Raw genomic sequence first — 19410 nt, 5'->3', positions numbered from 1 at the left:
AACACCAATACCAAACGCTTACAGTCGTCATTAATAAGTTGTTTCATAGTCTTTAGTCGGCAGCGGACAATTGTTGATGTAAAACAATTGATAAACCATGGCATGGACGGACGATATCAGTATGTAAATCATTTTAATGATTTAAACATCGTGTTAAACTTTTTCTGTGACGTCACTATGTTGTTGAAAGTGTAGACTATTTTTACGAATCTACACTTTCGTTACGAATAAGTGTAGATTCGTAACATAATCTATAGTTGAGTGTAGATTCATTCCAACTTCAGTAACTGGCTAGTCTTGCTCAAGGCAGTCGCATTATTCGCTCCGAAAAGACGCCGCTGTAAACCCACCCGTATACCCTGTGCGTGGTGCGTGCGATCACACCGCATGACCCACCCGTATACACACTGTCACATCGTACGACTACTGTGCACTAAGTCATCCGCACTCGTACCACTAACCGCATGTGGATATTGTACGGGGGGCATCGTGTCGTGCGATGTTACGCACAGTGAATACGGGTGGGTTTTTATACGGTACAGCGGCGGTCTTTTTTCGGAGTGATTAATTCGACTGCCTTGAGAAAGGCTAGTAACTGGCTCAACTTCAAAACTACTGTCTTTCCAAGCTGAAAGACGAAGTGCAACAAAAACACAGCTGAATTTAAAAATCATTTTCCAGCTAAGAAAAAAACACTTTAGTAACAATTATTGTTAGCTGAGCAACGTTGTAGTACGCAGCAAGCACTAGTATGCCTAAAATTATATTTAAAAATGTGACCAGCTGTCGTTTGACAACGTACACGAAGTTAGATAGACTACAACTTTAGTGTTGTTACTATTGTCATTGAGAAATCAAATTCATTGAAACTAGTACATAACCAATGGGGAAATAGTTTAAGTCAGAGAATAATACTCTAAAGTGTAGATTCGTGAATATTAATGTACTCGCCTTCGGCTCGTACATTTTATCACGAATCTACACTTTCCCGTCCATTCTCCTTAACGTAACAGACGTGACGAATGAGGACATAAGAAATCAAGAGTGCATGATAAGACCATTACATCGAACAAGTGGAGATGAAGAAACTGAATAAGAAAGAGCGGCAGACCCCCCCCCAAAAAAAAAAAAAAAAGATAGGGAGATTAACTTAGTACATAAAGGGTCATTTCTGGCAACATTGCTGATTAGGCTCCCCCCCCCCCCCGCAAAAAAAACATCTCTGTTTCCAATAGAACAAACAACAATTTTGTTTATTTGTTGTTAAGCTGTGACATTTTTTTTGCATTCATGGCTTTCCATAGTTTTCCAATCGGGGTATTTCCAGGTGAGTTTTACACAACTGGCATTGTGTGTGATTCAGGAAATATAGTGAACGGTTACACCCAGTCGCCATCATTCGTACATTGGTGGTTGGGAGGTGCGTTTTGATCATCAGTTGCCACATTTTCCTTAGCAAGCTACAATTACAAACATATCAACAAATATCCTAAAGATGGCCTTCTCCTCACCAATGGATTCCCACAACGGAGTTGCAGTAAGTTGACGTTCAATTTTCGGCATCCGATTGTCAAATTGAATTATTAGTTTAATATTTAACATTCTTGTGACAAAAACCAATAATTATGTTGAAGCTTTTTACCCAAGACCACATAAGCCAAGCATCACTAAGGGGAGTGTCCAAGGGAACACACCCACGGGTCATCTTGACCCAGCTGAATATTTTGTATAGGTTTTTAAAACGCTACTATTTTTGACAATTTATTATGAAAATATCCGACGTAAATTATTTGTGCACGTTATCAACGGAAATTGTTCAAAATTTTGAACGGTATGTTTCATAAGTCAAGACCATAGGGCCGGGGCGCGAATTTGTTTTCCCCGAACGACATTCCAATATGTTTTCCCCTTTCCGTCTAAATTGGCTCTTTCCGTCAAAATTACGTCATAATGAAATTGGCCTGCTCTTTCACTAAATCATTGCAATGTCGTTTGGGGGAAAAAATAGCTGCCGGGGCGACCCTAATACAACAAAGGGGAGTATCCACGAAACACAGTTTTGGTCTCCTTAGCCCGGCCCATGGGGCTTTAGTATTTCTTAATGAAATTCTGAAAAACAATTATATTTTGACATGAAACCGTACATTATTTATAACATCAATTCAAACAATCAAAAGTTTTGCACGGTCAGTTATTAGAGCAATACAAGGCATGCTCATGGTTTTACATGGGCACGTTGCCCTGGATCGGTCGAGTTGGTTTTTGAAAAGCGTTTGTTATAAAATGCATGTTGGGTAGAAGGATGTTGTAAAAGTAGAATACAACCATCCACACAAATATGCCTCGAAATTGCACGGTTTTCCTTTTACTTCGTTGACTAACACGGTCGGCCATTTATGGGAGTCAAATTTTTGACTCCCATATCAAAAATTTGACTCCCATAAATGGCCGACCGTGTTAGTTCGCAAAGTAAAAGGAAAACCACGCAATTTTGAGGCAAATTTGTGTGGATCATTGTATTCTAATTTTAAAACATCCAACCATAATGCATTTTATAACAAACGGTTACAAACGGTTTTTTATAGACCAACTCGTCCGATCCAAGGCAACGTGTCTGTTTAAAGAGGAGAGTCAGCTACAATCCCGGCCAAAATGCTTGGGCCACCCTTTCCTGAAACAATAGTTCCCTGTGCACTTCCCATTCACATTCACATTAAAAACATTTGCCCGCCCCACCCCCCCCCCCCCACCCACCCCACCCCGCCAAAAAACAAAACACCACTACCCCCATAAAATAATCACTGTTAAAATTAGAAATTGACTTTGTTTGGACATTCATTATCTTTTCAAAGCGTTCTTTGCATGTAAAAAATTTTCAAAAAATCACTCAGACAATCCCGGCCAAAATGCTTGGGCCACCCTTTCCTGAAACAATAGTTCCCTGTGCACTTCACATTCACATTAAAAACATTTGCCCGCCCCACCCCCCCCCCCCCACCCACCCCACCCCGCAAAAAAACATAACACCACCACCACCATAAAATAATCACTGTTAAAATTAGAAATTCACTTTGTTTGGACATTCATTATCTTTTCAAAGCGTTCTTTGCATGTAAAAAATTTTCAAAAAATCACTCAGACAATCCCGGCCAAAATGCTTGGGCCACCCTTTCCTGAAACAATAGTTCCCTGTGCACTTCACATTCACATTAAAAACATTTGCCTGCCCCACCCCCCCCCCCCCCACCCACCCCACCCCGCAAAAAAACAAAACACCACTACCCCTCATAAAATAATCACTGTTAAAATTTGAAATTCACTTTGTTTGGACTTTCATTATCTTTTCAAAGCGTTCTTTGCATGTAAAAATTTTTCAAAAAATCACTCAGACAATCCCGGCCAAAATGCTTGGGCCACCCTTTCCTGAATCAATAGTTCCCTGTGCACTTCCCATTCACATTCACATTAAAAACATTTGCCCGCCCCCCGCCCCCCGCCCCCCTGCTCAATGTTGACTGAATTCGGAAGACAGTCGGCAAATGGAACCAACATTGAAAGGGGGCAGGGGGGCCCAACGAGATTTGGCCGGGATTGTAGCTCCATGTCCAAGGAACACAACCATGATCATGGGGTTTTATGTTTGATTTATGTTGAAAAATTAATGTTGTATTTGCAAAATTCTAAGTTTGTAGTTATATATAGACCCTTCTTATGGCGTGCATGGTTTGACATTCTCAAACGACCGATTCTCAACTCTGAACAAACAGCGGAGCTAGATTTGCATACATTGCTACCATTGCCTTTGAAGCATTGCGCACGCACGCACTTTGCACTATTTGCACAGGTGTGTGCTCTATGGTATGGAGCGCCTCATTTGAAAATTAATTATTACATGTCTATATAGTAACACAAACACCAATTAAACCCCCGGTGGTTTAAGCCACAAGGGAAACTGACTGCGGTAAACTTTATGTTTTGGGTTGTTTTTATTAAGTTTTCGAGGGTCTTTCACAAGATTGTCGTTGAAGGCACACCTTTTTTTTTTTGTACCTTTCAGAAGATTCTGAGTGATGAATACTTTCGCGATTTGGCTTCAAAACTGGTTACAGGAGAGTGGCTGACTTTGGCTACCGAACTTCAGAAAGTCAGAGATTGAACAGCTAAAGAAGGACCACCAGAGTGTTCCTGATCAGATCTTCAACATGTTCGTGAAGTGGCGCCAGAATCTCGGACCTAATTTACATCTCAGTCATGTAAATACTTTGGTCCAAAGCCTCAAGACTGTGAATCAAACAGTTCTGGCTGGTAAATTGGAAGGTATACAAAATATCCAAAACATGTCCCATCGGATCTAGTGATTAAAAATTGCAAACCGTGTTAGGTAAAACACCTATATTGTATGTTTGTATTAAAGACCCTGGACACTATTGGTAATTGTCAAAGACCAGTCTTCTCACTTGGTGTATCTCAACATATGCATACAATAACAAACTTGTGAAAATTTGAGCTCAATTGGTCGTTGAATATGCGAGATAGCAATGAAAGAAAAAAAACCTTGTCAAACGAAGTTGTGTGCTTTCAGATCCTTGATTTCGAGACCTCAAATTCTAAATCTGAGGTCTCGAAGTCAAATTCGTGGAAAGTTACTTCTTTCTCGAAAACTACGTCACTTCAAAGGGAGCTAGTTCGGCGCATGCAATGTGAGGTGGTTTGAATAAATTTGTTTCTGATTCACTTTGCTTCTGCGTTTTCGTTTGTTTGTATGTACCATCATCATCATACATCGTCCTTGGACGGAATAGTAGAAGCAGTTTTGATGAAGTGGTGCCAGGTTGCTTTGTCGCTCACAATACACTATAGGTCCAAATCCGCTAAAAAAATATGAAGATTTTCCCCCATGTGTATAAATTCTTGCTGACTGAGGATCCAAGTTTAACTCTTATGTATTATGTCATTTTGTCAGATTTATAGGCCTACCTACCGTGGTAGCAAATTACCTAAATTTTAGCAGTGTGTTTCGTCTAACTTGTTTCTGTATTTTTTGTTATTCCTAGTGAGGACAGGCGAATTGTCAAATTCTGAAACAACTCACCTTGGTAACACAAATGTTAACGTCACAGGAGACAAAAACACGACAATCGTGGGACACGTTGATAAATCCACATTTAACATCCACTGAACATCGTTTGGTGCCCGGCAGTATGTGGGTATAGCAAGATTCTTCCCATACACAAAGTATGGGGCCTACAATTTGTACTTATTACTTTTCACTTTTCACAGCACTCAGCAGAGCTATAATGGTCGTAACAAAATTGCTGACAATTTTTTTTTTAAACAAGTAGTGTAGCCTACACAAAGACATGTGTTTCAATTCCCATGGCAGACAACTCCTAATGTACATACCAAGCGACATGCTAATAGTGCAATCCCTTACATGACCAAACTCCTTAATGATAATTTTGTGTAATTAATTTTTAATGCTTTTTTTTTGTTTTCGTTTTTGCAGTTATATTTTTCTGCTCATCTATGTCTGTAATTTTATTGTTTTATCTGTAAATTTTGTAAATTCAATGTAATTTTGCCTATGGCAACTAATTTGAATGTTTTTTATAAACCATGAATAATAATAATATAATGACAATTACATGTATAGGCTGCTCACAGTGACTTTACTATTTCTTACTACTTTTTTAAATAATAGTTATACATATAGTTGTATACCTTTAGACAAGTCACACTATGTATAAAACATTCAATAATGGGTAATTAGGGCGCCCGACGTTACTATGTTATAATTACTATCAATGAGAAGATGGACATAATAATTATAACCGTTGTGTAAACAAAATGAGGGGAGATATTTCATTGCATGGGGACGCATGCAGAAGCGCAATATTTTCCCCCGGTCAAATAACTAATAGGATTAATGTGTGGATGTATTTTACAGATAGTTGTAAATTATAAGTCACGTGACCACTACCCATAATCACATTCCTGTCAGTTAATTTACCTTAAAGGCAGAGGACACTTGGTACTCGTACATGTAAATATCTGGTAGCATGAAAACTTACTGAATTGGTAAAGAGGTTGATAGTACAGAAACGGCTCCCTCTGAAGAGACATAGTTTGCGAGAAGGGAGTAATTTTCCACGAACTCGATTTCGAGACCTCAGAATAAAATTTTGGGGTCTCGAAATCAAGCATCTGCATGAAAGCGCACAACTTCGTGTGACAAGAGTGTAATGAGTGAAATGTGCCTTTTATCAGATAAGTTTTTACAATACAGTACTATTTTTTAAATATAATATGTCCTTTAAATTTGGTTGGGAATCTGTAAGCAGTTTGAAGCAGCTAGTTCTATTTTTTCATTTAAATTGAACATTAAATTAATATAGCCTATTTAGTTATTTTAGTTAGTTAGAAGAACTCGTGGATATTGTTTTTTTGTGCGAAACCTTTCTCTTTTGACACTTTCATTACATTATACACAGATTGTTTGTCTCCTAAAAATAAAATACCCTAAAGTGGAAGTTTAATGAATATATTATGTTTGTTTCGTGTAGAGAGGAGCTATATCAAAGTCAGTGGACACTATTGGTAATTACTCAAAATATTTATTAGCATAAAACCTTTCTTGGTGACAAGTATTGGGGAGAGGTTGATGGTATACAACATTGTGAGAAACTGCTCCCTCTGAAGTGCCATAGTTTTCGAGAAAGAAGAAATTGTCCACGAATTTGATTTTGAGACCTCAGGTTTAGAACTTGAGGTCTCGAAATCAACCATCTAAACGCACACAACTTCGTGTGACAAGGATACACTAACTGTAAAGGCTAGTCTTTGACAATACCCAATAGTGTCCACTGCCTTTAAGGAATCCCCATTTGAAAGTCCCTGGTGAAATATTTCCATCCGCGAATCGTACCTACCTGCCAGCCAGGGCTAGCCTGCTGCCAGCAGCCGCTCGCTGACAGGGATTATAATATATTGGTGTTAGAAATTTACGAACAAAATAGTTGACATTTGTGGCCCTATTATTTTATTGGTTTTGCCAACGGTTGAAAGGAGGTGGAAATTGGGGCAGCGAGTTGTCCTTCTATGCATTGATATATAAAACACCACTCCCACACATTACGTCACGCGAATTTATCCGAAAAGGATGACGTCATCGGGGATTTTTGCTAAACTCAACCATGGAGATAATACATTGAGTTGTTGGTCAAAATTATTGTTCGGGTGTTAAAAACATTTGTATGGGATGTGAACTGTACGTCTTTGTAAAATGAGCACTTGTAAGAGAATTTAAGCAAATCATTTCTTCTTTGTTATCGTACAATAAAACTTAAAGTAATACAGAACACCTATCGTAGAAGTTAAACCCCGATGTTTGGGTTCGTTCACGGCAACTAGAGGCTTGTGGGCTACATCGGTTCAATGAGGCATTTTTTTAAACAATTAATAATAAGTCGAGTTGAATTGCTCACAGGTTGGGTGTGGTTTGCTGATAATACGCACAGCCCATTACTGTTTTATTTCGTCGGTAAATCAATCATAATACGTTTATTAGTCTAGGTTCCTAGACCATTGGTGTTGCGTGGTCACACACAACCAACGTTCCGATTATGCACGGCAAAAAAACTGCACACGCTTGTAATGAACGAACGCTAGCGGGCGCTCTGTTTCTCTGATTTCCTGAATGGTCGAGGAACCTAGACTTTACGTTTATTCGATGTTGCATAATATAATGCAAAGTGAATAATAGGCCTAATAATAATGCTAAAATTTTGTCAAAATGGAAATAAATGTATACATTTTATAAAAGTGATAGTAAAGTGATTTTAAAACACAATGGCAACATTAGATGTTATCCCGCGAAATATTATCTTGCTCCATCAAAATAATTATTTCATTCCCCGAAAAAGAATATTACTAGTTTTCGTGCCTTCGAAACATGATTTAACCTAACCATGGAGGAAAAAATAACCCTGCCTGATGAACAACTACAGAACCGGTGAAAACTCACAGGAGATATGTTTCAGAGTGCTGCTTTTCTTTTTCTATTATGCAATGCAAGATGCGCAAACCTCGCGCCCCCACCCTCTATTGACATTGACCTTGCTCACACTGACGTTGGATACGAAGTCTCAGATATTTTACTCCTTCAAATCCTTGCAGTTTTGCGAATTGAGAATTATTGTCGAATTGACTATCCGCGCACATGAAGTGGTCACGGTTTATGCGCTCTCATCCGAAGTTGGTCAATAAATGCTAATCGGGACACGTAAAAGGGTATTCCCCGAGTAGTTCCCAGTTTCGCCATTCTCCGTGGGTGTCGTCTCCACTACTCGTTGTTATGAATGAAGGAAACTGCTCAGTTCAAAAAGTACGGGTCCTACTAAAAGCCGACAACTCGCCGACAACGCCGACAACTCGTCCAGAGTGCCGACAACTCGCCGACAACAAGTTGCAGACACCTTAAAAACAGCAAACTAACCAACGGTTTATTAAAACAATGTGCACTATTTTATATTAACATAAATACAACGACTCTACTTCACAAAAAGTCGTAGTTTTTTACCCGGAAAAAAAAGCGAACTTCCGCGGAGCGCGGTTGGACGCCATCTTGGCCTACAACCCGTGTTGCGACCATTTCATTATGATACGGGGTGAGATGAATTAGCACTTCCATAACAACAGAGGGCGGGCGTCCTGTGAAAACCACAGCAGCAGTTCAGAGATGGCACATTGTTGTGTGTGAGTGTGTGTGGATTTGTAAGTACCAGACAACTTTTGATACATAATTTCTTGATTAGTTAAATGTTTAATTTATTTCCCCTAGAGTCCTAGACTAGCTAGAACAGTGCAGAATATTTTTTTTTTAACATAACTGTGCATCTATTTGTTTTTTTATAAAATACTTTATAGTTTTTTTTTTTTCTTTCTTTTATGTTTTTTTTTTTGGGGGGGGGGGGGGGGGGATAAGATAGAATTTGAAAATACCTTTAATTAAACGGGATAAGACTTGTGGGCCAGGTGGAGAATCCAATTTGTTTCTCAGTTGAGTTATTTAAAGATTCTATTAATATTTTTACTTTTCTACATTTTTATTTTATTTTTTTTTATTTTTTATTTTTTAAATAAATATTACTTTCTTAATCTTAGGATTCCCTACTTGATTTGACAGCCTTCAATAGTTTGGCATTTCCAGCTGAGTGCTTGTCATGGTAAGAAAAACTTTAGAAAGTGCTTCTGTCTCGCACTGTCAGTTTTACATGACTAGATAACAAAACAAGACTATGGCCTATGGGGTGGATTGAGAATCCAATCTTGTTTCCCAGTTGATTTATTTGAAGATTATTTATTACTTACATTACCTATTTTTGTTTGATCTATTTCAAGGGCTTTCACAATTGTGGAAAGAGTTACCAACAGGTGAGATCCTTGTTGTTTATAGACTGTTTTAACAGTATTAATACTATTTTGTTTATTCGTCGGCTATTTGATTTAGGGCTTTCAAAGCTGGTGGGGGGTTGAGGCACATACAAGATACACTTGAAAATCCACTCAAATTAATTTTGTAATTGTTTTATTATAATTGAATATTTTTTTTTCTAATCAAAAATAGAAGTAAATTAGTTACATGGAGCGTTATCAAATTCAACAATTAGATTTAGCCAATTTGAGAAGTATTCTTAAAAATTATACCCGTAGTATATATAAGTTAACTAAGTGAACTAAAAGGATAGATTAATCCACTTCGAGAACTAAGTTAGCAACAATTGAAATGAAAAAGTTTGTGGAATTCGATTTTTTCATTAATTGACTTCACACAGAATTAGATTTAAATAGAATTCGAGAAGTAACATTAAACATAGTAGTACATATAAGTTAGCAATGATTGAAATAAAATAGTTAATATTGTTAATATTTATTTTCTTTGACAGCATTCAATGCTGAAGACAATGCACAAGGACCCGTGGAATGTCTAGTGAGAAAAAGAAACAGTTTTGGCATTTCTGATTTAGCCAACTTGAGAAGTAATCTACACAACATATCACAGATTTTTCAAGACCTTAAACATAGTAGTACATATAAGTTAACAATGATTCAAATAAAATAGTACATACTATCGCAATGCACTTTGAGAACTAATCTTCATCATTATTAATTCAACACATCATTTAACATTGGTAATATTTATTTATTTGACAGCATCCAATGCTTCATGGTCACGCGGCGTAGTTTGTTCACTAAAGTGGTTTCGGCCAATCAAAGTGCTTCAATGAGCTCCTATAGTTAATCATGATTGACGGGACAGATGATGTTGATGCCACTCTGACAGCTATCAAAGGCCCGCTGATTTCTCATTCATGTTTAAATTTCGAAGTGTTTTATATTAATTTGAGCTGGATGAAGTCTTAAGTGCCATCCAAGTCATAGTTAAAATAAGATTTATTATAGTCATTACATGAAAACCTTTGCATATCGTATTTCCACCAATGCTAAGTTTCAAATGATTTTAAAACGGCTTTCTTTATGCGTGAGGGACGGACATCAATGAATTGGAAATAGATGTTCTTTACATTTTTATATTAATTATTGTGTTCAAACTTGAAAGTTGTATCAAATATTTCTCAGTAGTTATAGGAACGGACGTCACAGTAACAAGATTATAGCAAAAAAGGTATAAGCTGGATATTTTTACAACTATTATAAGACCCGTTAATATAAGTTTTGGGGTTATGTGACTGCCGTCCCTCACTTTTTAAAATTAAACAGGAACCACAAGGTATTAATTAGTGCATGACTTGCGGTATTCATTTCTGGAAAGCTGATGAAGTCTGCCAATAGCGAGTTCTTTTTAAGAAATGTGAGTTGAGTAAATATAGGAGGACATAGGTTGTATTTGGTCCGTGAGGGAACGGAAAAATACACACCAATGTGGGTTGACAATATATACTTCGAATGGTAATCCCCCAAAATAATTTTAAAAGTGTTTATACCTCCATTGAAATATGTAAAACCAACAAGAATGTTTTCACGTTAAAAACATATTGAATTAATTGTGCTGGGAAACGTGCATGCAATATTCAACAACCTGGTCTACCTTACCGAGCATCATTATTTATTTTATTTTTATGTATTTTTTTTTGGTTAAAAAGATGGATATTTCTCTGTTAGTTGAAGTATTGTTTAATTTCTTTCAGAAGTTTTATCGGAAGATCAGCAGTAATCATAAAGTTTACCGTTTTTATGCTGCTCTTTCACATGCAATTTTCTTGTCTCCTATAATTTTTCTGTGACTCTGAAAAATTGATAACATTAATAAAATAATTTCACAAATTGGATGTAAAATTAATAAAATAAATTTCACATATTGGATGTAGGCTAAGTTTTTTTTATTGTTAATAATGATAATCATAAACATCCCTATCTTAATCATGTCACGAATGAGGCGAGGGTAAATCTAGTTACCAGAAAACCGGGCCAATGCAAACCCCACCCGCCCGCGCACTGGTCCCCCCCCCCCCCCCCCCCCCCCCCCACCCCGATCACTTGTGTCACCCCTGTATCATAATGGAATGGTCGCAACACGGGTTGTAAGCCAAGATGGCGTCCAACCGTGCTCCGCGGAAGTTCGCTTTTTTTCCGGGTAAAAAACTACGACTTTTCGTGAAGTAAAGCCGTTGTATTTATGTTAATATAAAATAGTGCACATAGTTTTAATAAACCTTTGGTTTGTTTGCTGTTTTTTAGGTGTCTGCAACTAGTTGTCGGCGAGTTGTCGGCGCTCTGGACGAGTTGTCGGCGAGTTGTCGGCTTTTAGTAGGACCGAAAAGGACATATCATTCCTTATTCAATAACAAAACAGCATCCAGACATTTCATTAGAACTGACATAGGGATCCCTGCCATAGAACAAGGCAAGGGTCTTTCTCACACACACCACACTCTAGCCGGCCGAGACACCAACCACCACATAACAGTCACAGAGCAGCAACCGACCGAGTCAACCAACATGGCCGCCAGCACAGCGATGGATCCAGACCAAACCGCAGTAAGTTAATTGTTTGTTGTTTTAAAGAAATACTGAAATTCAGTGGTACAGACATACACCAAGTAAATAAACCCGTGCTCAATCAATATAAACTTTTCCTTCCTACTCGTGACTGACTCCCTCTCTCTGATTTTCTGAGGTAAAAAAACAAGTGTAGCCAGTCACCTTCATATCATATCATAGTCATACTTCATGTAGGCCTACTTGGCGTTTTTCGTGATCATCATGTGATGTGATTTGTGAGTGTGACTGAAGGACTATGGGAAAAGTTTCCGTATGGAGCCACCACTTTTTCATTCGCAATAAAATAATATAGTATCTAATTTACCTGATTGATATATCCCTTTTTGTAAAAATGAGTGATAAAGTGGTGGCGCCATACGGAAAGTTATCCGGACTATGCCAAGTACCGAAGTAGAAGTAGAAGAGTCAGTCACTGTGACCATGGAGTCCATTGAGGAAACTGTGACTGAGTCAGTCAGTCAGTAGCGATAGACCTTATGCATTGACGTCATCCAGCCACCATCTTTGACCATCTTTGAGGTCAAACGGTGACGAAACACACATTGGGTGCGGTCGTTTAGCTTCCCTGGGTCGACCTCGGTGTGTGGCTTTTTTTTTTTCAGGATGAACGTGGGTAATTTAATTATCTGCACACAATCGTCCTGAAAAAAAAAAAAACACCATACACCGGGGTCGACCCGGGAAGCTAAACGAATGCACCCATAGATTGGCCAATTAACAACCTCCTCTTACCTCAAGGCGAGGGCGCCGTACTGAAACGACGTCATGTGCATAAGGTCTATTGAGTATTGGTGCAAATTGTAAATGAGTTCAAGATCATAAAAAAAACTATTTAAAAATTAAACAGTACAATGTAGGCCTAACAATTGTATCCTCGTGTACCCTATAGTCACGCACTGAAGACTTGAGATAGAAGTTTAGTTTAAATAACAGAGCCAAGAACAACTTTTAGCTTTATTTTAATTTGACCAATGTCATAGCCCACCTGAGAGGAGAATTTCAAGCCCGTAGAACGCCATCGAAGCACAACGGAGGCGTCGTATGCAAACGACCCCAATTTGTCGGCATACATTTTGCGGCACATAAATTCATGCACTTGTTTTGAAACGTCAATACGGGGACCCTTTATATGCCACCTTTTCTTCTAAACACTCGAGTCTGTGCGGCAGGGAAACTAGAAGGCCAAAACTGCCAGTTATAACTATTTACCCCATCAATTGTTGGGTTTCTACCAGGCTAATTGGCTGAACCCCCCATCTTACACTCGGCCAAACCTGTGGTGAAGCCATCAATTTACAAAACTAAGTTTATACAACACAGGCGTGTTATTTTATGCTTATGATGGGATACACGAAGTGAGAACAGTGGTCTTTGACAATAACCAAACGTGTACCTTCCCTTTAACCTACGTGCAATTTACAATAAAATCGTAATTTCTGGAAATTTGCCTCAAATAAGGCGCACGTACACTTCAACCTTCCACAGTTTTTTTGTATCCCCTCTGTTGTCAAGTAAAAATCATGTGATCTTGTAATTGAAGTATGGCAGACAACAAACGCAAAGATTTGTCCCATTTTTACAGGAGATTGAAGATTATGTTGTATACTTTCATGAAATCAAAAAAATATGTCATTGTGTATTGTAAACAAAAACTTACGCGGCAGGAAATGTGCCTGCGGGAATATTTGTAACGCGCAGATTTGGGGTATCGGAGGATATAGATAATGCATGACTAGACCTACAAATGTAGTTGCGATCACGTAACCCTCCTATAAAAAAAGAGGGTCAACTTTTAATAATTATTATTGTTATTAATACTAATGTTATGTTTTCTATTTTACCTTTCAGAGTGTTCTCTCTGATAAATATTTCCGAAATTTATCTTCAAGTCTGGGGCGAGAATGGGAGGCTTTGGCGACCCACCTCGACTTCAGGAAATCAGAGATTGATCAGATCAAGATGAACAATCAACTAAATGTAGAGAATCAGATCTTTGACATGTTAGTGCAATGGCGACAGAGACTCGGAAAGTTGCAAAACTGTCATTTGGAAAAATTGTCTCAAAGCCTAAAGAGTGTGGAACGAAATGATCTGGCTGTTCAGTTGGAAGGTATGCAAGTATTTAATTTAAAAAAACCTTCAGGCCTACTTAACTGTAAACATTTTGCCTCCATTTGACCTCTTTCAGTGCCTGCGTCATTTCAAAAGTTAAACTCTAAATTCCCACAAGCTGTCAGTGTTAAGCCCTCCCGCAAGTATTTGAAGAAAATAAAACAAATACAGGTCGTACATGACCTGTAATACATGTTTACTCAACCTCGTACATGTAAAGAGGTTGGTAATTTACGAGTTTGAGACTGAAAGAGTTAAAGGAACACAGTGCCTTGGATCGGCCAGTTGGTCTATAAAAAGGGTTTGTAATCGTTTTTTATAAAATGCATAATGGTTGGAACTGTGCGAACTAACATGGTCGGCCATTTATGGGAGTCAAACATTTTACTCCCATTAATGGCCAACCGTGTTAGTCGACGAGGTAAAATGAAAACCACGCATTTTCGAGGCATATTTGTGTGGATCATTGTATTCTACTTTTACAACATCTTTCTACCCATATGCATTTTATAACAAACGGTTACAAACGCTTTTCAAAGACCAACTCGACCGATCCAAGGCAACGTGTTCCTTTAAGAATGACTGCGCTAACATTGTTGAGTTGTTTACAATCAGGCCCCAATTTCATAAAGCCTGTAAGCACACAAATTTGCTTAGCATGAAATTTCTTCCTTGGTAAAAACAGGATTACCAACCAAATTTCCATGTGATTTGCAGGATTTAGGAAACAACAGCCGAATACCAGTATCAAGCAATATGCAACAAATAAAAACTTGGTTGGTAATCCTGTTTTTGCCTCTTCCTTTAAAGCCATTGGACCCTTTCGGTAAACAGTGTTGTCCAAGGCCCACACTTTGTGTACCACAACTTCTATATCAAATAACAAACCTGTGAAAATTTAGGCTCAATCGGTCATCGGAGTCGGGAGAAAACAACGGAAAACCCCACCCTTGTTTCCGCGCGTTTCGCCGTGTCATGACATGTGTTTAAAATAAATCCGTAATTCTCGTTAACGAGAATTTATATTGTTTTGCTGTTTTCTAAAAAAGTAAAGCATTTCATGGAATAATATTTCAAGAGAAGTCTTTCACCATTGCCTTCTGTAAACCCTGTAAGTTATTTGTAAATCTGTGAACTTTTTCTGAACCGAAAGGGTCCAATGGCTTTAAAGACACTGGACACCACATGCTGGACACTATTGGTAATTGTCAAAGACCAGTCTTCTCACTTGGTGTGTCTCAACATATACATAAAATAACAAACCTGTGTAAATCTGAGCTCAATTGGTCGTCGAAGTTGCAAGATAATAATGAAAGAAAAAACACCCTTGTCACACAAAGTTGTGTGCGTTTAGATGGTTGATTTCGAGACCTCAAATTCTAAATCTGAGGTCTTAAAATCAAATTCATGGAAAATTACTTCTTTCTCAAAAACTATGTCACTTCAGAGGAAGGCGTTTCTCACAATGTTTTATACCATCAACCTCTCCCCATTACTCGTCACCAAGTAAGATTTTATGCTAATAATTTGTTTGAGTAATTACCAATGTGTCCACTGCCTTGAAGTTATGGCATATATTTGCAACAGATTTGTCAGCTCTTACATTATTGTTGTAGCCAAGGAAAGAAACATTCTGGAGGCTGATTTTTTTTGTGTTTATCAAACAGAAATAATCTGCAAAGTCGACTCGAGTTCTGGAAGTACCGATGGAAACACCACTACCAATCAACAACAGAAACCAGTGGATGGAAGCCCACCAATGTCATATACTTACGAGGACTCAAAATGCAAAATTAATATTAAGAACATTAAAATCGCTGGAAAAGACAATGCTATTTTCTATGGACCAGTCTCGGGCGCCACCATTAATTTCAACTGAAATCCCCCCCCCCCCCCCATCCCCACCACCACCCCGAATCCTGGTCCATTGGGTTGGTGGCTGCTTGCTATTAACAGTGGCCAGCCACCACCCTGATCTAGACTATGCTGTGAAAACCTGATTCTTACGCTGTTATTGCTTAGTTATTAAACTCCCAAATAGATCACAGGCCTGGAATTTCGTCTTTGAACTTGTCTTGGTTTCAAGACCATTGGTGTTGCCCGGTCACACACAACCAAAGTTCCGATCTATATGCCCGGCAAACTGTACACGCTTGTAATGAACATACATAGAGGGCGCCCCGTATTTCTCAGGATTAGCCTGAACATCTGACGTCACAATTCGAGGCTCGTGAATAACGCCAGAGACCATCATCGAAAATCGATGTGTAGTTTGACCTTTGACCTCCCTCATTTCACATAGAGATATGGGACGTGACAGGCGGCAGTGTACTACATGTACTGTTTGGGCACGGAAAGTTCATGCCACTGCACGTGTCCAATGATTGTATTCAATGGAATCAATGGATCTAGTGGCAGGGACCTGTCTTATCCTTGCGGATAAAGACAGGGGACCAGTCTAGATCCGGATATGTCGTTGGGAAAACAACACTAGTCACAGCGCCCTCTATGTTCGTGCATTACAAGCGTGTGCAGTTTGTCGTGCATAGATGGGAACGTTGGTTGTGTGTGATCCCGCAACCAAGACTATCTTTAAGCATGTGGAAAGGGCAAGGCCATTTTCATTTTAAAAAGGGCTTTTCCATTAGAAAATCTTTAAGTCAATGGGAAACTTGTAAAGGGCACCAAGACCAACCTATGTGTATTTCTAAGCCCGGATCCTTGTCAATTTATTGGAGGATTGGAGGTCACATGGCATTTATTATTCAAACTATTGCGAGTGTCATTAAAGGGAAGCTATACGTTTGGTAATCACTCTTAAAATACACAGCAATAAAAACTTACTTATATAGGATTTGAGGGATTGCATGGTGAGGTATCAATATATATATTTTGTTTGCGGTAACACCATGTGTGTACCTACTTGCCAGGTAGAGTTTGTTCTTCGAGAACTGGCTTGCTCTAGTCATGACTAGAGCAAGCTAGTCGAAACGTTTAGACCAATCCAGGAACCGACTCCGCGGTAGTACAGTTAATAACGATCCTATAAGCTAAAGTAGTAGTCCCAGCCTATTTCCATCCGACCAATCTAATCCGCGGTAGTAGAATTTAAGCAAGACAGTTCTCAAAGAACAAACTCTACCTGGCAAGTAGATACACACATGGTGTTACCGCAAACAATATATATTAAAAACTTACTTGATTAGAAGTTTGGTTAGAAGCTTGTACAGCTGCTTTCAATAGTAAAAAGCATTTTGAGAATCTTTTCACTTTGAAGTCAATTGGTTATGGAAAAATTTCAGTTGTTTATCCCCAAAAATTTAAATATGAGAGCCCATTTTGTCGGATACATTTCTAAGATCATGTGTTTCAATTACTGATTGCTCATTCTTTGTGGACATGACCACTCTGGATTAACGGCAATATCTTAAAAAGGCTACTGCCTTTTTTAAATGAACAAATTAACTTGAGGGGTACTGACTTTGTAAATCTTTTAATAGTTTGCGGTTTAACAAAAAAAGAAGAGGTATTTGTACACAGACTTTTGGTTTACTGTACACTATTTTAAACTTTAAACGCTCACAATTAATGGTAGTGGACACTATTGGTAATTACTCAAAATAATTGTTAGCATAAAAAATAACTTTGTAACAGTTATTGGAGAGCTGTTGATTGTATAAAACATTGTGAGAAACGGCTCCCTCTGAAGTAACGTATTTTTCGAGAAAGATGTAATTTTCCACTGATATAAATTTGGATTTGATTTCGAGACCTCAGAATTTGATTTGAAGGTCCAATATCAAGCATCTGAAATCTGAAAGCACACATTTTTGTGTGACAAAGGGGTTTTTTCTTCCATTATTAATATCACGCAACTTCGGCCACCGATGGCGCTCAAATTTTCACAGGTTTGTCATGTTATGCATATGTTGAGATACTCCAAGTGAGAAGACTGGTCTTTGACAATTACCAATAGTGTCCACTGTCTTTAAGTCATTAATGTTGCACATTTTTATTAACGGCTTTTAGTATGTAGACAGTGTATGTATATAATTTGTAAAGGTAGAATTAGCTTTTGCAATCTGCTTAATAACTAAAAGGAGCTTTGGTATAAATGCATACAAATAGTAAATGGCCTGATGATTTCACCCTAGCACAGTCTTTCTCGAGGGTGGGAAAGGGAGAAAGACTCTGCTATCGTCGAAATATCTGGCCATTAACTACATCAATGTGTTGATGTATAAATTTACAAAGTTGTACACACATAGTCATGGGACCAGTACCAACAAGCAACTTTCTTGCAAACAACTTGTTTTAAACATTGTGCTTTATCAAGCAATTGTTTTTACATAACAAATCTTGCAAGTGAACTAAAATATTACCCTGTTTTTAATCGTCAGTAAATGTTGATACTTAAATCAAATACCGTCATAATGCACCTTTATCACGCCGTCACCATCTTGGTTATGTGCCCTGTTTCCAATAACAGCAATGAACGCTAACATTCATTGCGCATGGCACCAGACTATTATTTTGTCCAGCCGCAGTTTGGTTTGGATGAGCTGGAATGGGATAAAATCAAGATGACCACACCGTGATAAAGGTCCATACTCTCAGCTATGGGTATAACTACCACAAGACAGGTTTGTTTGACAAAATGGATGGATTGATTCAATGACAAGGTTTAAATTATTGTTCTACAGCTAAATGTAGTTATAAAACTAATCCATTAACTTGTTTCTAAATTTTTATTATAAAATATTAGTTTTTTTTTTTTCTTATGGGTTAATTTGCTTAGTTTTAACATGGAGGTAGAAACATTGTATTATCTTGTGTTTTATTCAACTTACGATAAACAATTATTATTTAAACAGTACTCTGTAAATTTCTTCAATATAATTTACTAAATAAGGGAATAAAGGGGTGGCGACGAGTTCTTTTTGTTCCCATTCATAAATGCCTTTTTTGTTAAAAGGCGTTATAAAGTAAAACTTATCCCTTTCTGACGTGTTGCATTGTTGTGACTCAGACGCTTTTTCCGACAGTTTCCGACTCCGTTCCTGTGCACGCTTGTGTAGTCTTGGTGCAACACCTTCTTGTTTTCCTTTCACACACAGCGCGGCCAACTTACCAACAGTGCTCGCATCGCCCGTAACAAGAAACGTCTTGCACCAAGACTAGTGCGGAGTGTCTGCTCACAACCGGTTATAAACACTG

At 38.1% G+C, this 19410-nt stretch overlaps 1 protein-coding gene and 2 long non-coding RNA genes across 4 annotated transcripts; all 3 read left to right on the top strand.

The window, feature by feature from the left end:
• Window positions 1-1370: 1370 nt before the first annotated feature.
• LOC117304599 lies at window positions 1371-5143 on the top strand. The gene is made up of 3 exons (XR_004520607.1): window positions 1371-1537; window positions 4058-4253; window positions 5055-5143. It is a non-coding gene; the product is annotated as an uncharacterized LOC117304599 (long non-coding RNA).
• Window positions 5144-8393: 3250 nt separating this feature from the next.
• On the top strand, window positions 8394-10992 carry LOC117299621. Of its 2 annotated transcripts, none has more exons than XR_004520086.1 (3): window positions 8394-8772; window positions 9400-9432; window positions 10213-10992. It is a non-coding gene; the product is annotated as an uncharacterized LOC117299621 (long non-coding RNA). The 2 variants fall into 2 exon arrangements; XR_004520087.1 differs by lacking the exon at window positions 10213-10992 and adding an exon at window positions 9945-10095.
• Window positions 10993-11593: 601 nt separating this feature from the next.
• On the top strand, window positions 11594-17067 carry LOC117299611 (receptor-interacting serine/threonine-protein kinase 1-like). The gene is made up of 4 exons (XM_033783163.1): window positions 11594-11653; window positions 11758-12057; window positions 13930-14191; window positions 15861-17067. The coding sequence occupies exons 2-4, from the start codon at window positions 12019-12021 to the stop codon at window positions 16070-16072; spliced, it is 513 nt and encodes a 170-aa protein (XP_033639054.1). The 5' UTR covers window positions 11594-11653; window positions 11758-12018; the 3' UTR covers window positions 16073-17067.
• The last annotated feature ends 2343 nt before the right edge of the window (window positions 17068-19410 follow it).

The sequence above is a fragment of the Asterias rubens genome, chromosome 1, assembly GCF_902459465.1.
Source record: "Asterias rubens chromosome 1, eAstRub1.3, whole genome shotgun sequence".
Lineage (NCBI taxonomy): Eukaryota > Metazoa > Echinodermata > Asteroidea > Forcipulatida > Asteriidae > Asterias > Asterias rubens.
Note: the sequence above shows the minus strand (reverse complement) of the source record. Positions and strands in the feature narration are given on the sequence as shown.

What these genes read in the sequence shown, in the direction of transcription:
- LOC117299611 (XM_033783163.1), top strand. Translation starts at nt 12,019, where the DNA reads ATGGCCGCCAGCACAGCGATGGATCCAGACCAAACCGCA. An exon ending in TGGATCCAGACCAAACCGCA is followed by an intron (nt 12,058 to 13,929) that starts GTAAGTTAATTG and finishes TTTACCTTTCAG; the next exon opens with AGTGTTCTCTCTGATAAATA. An exon ending in TCTGGCTGTTCAGTTGGAAG is followed by an intron (nt 14,192 to 15,860) that starts GTATGCAAGTAT and finishes TTTATCAAACAG; the next exon opens with AAATAATCTGCAAAGTCGAC.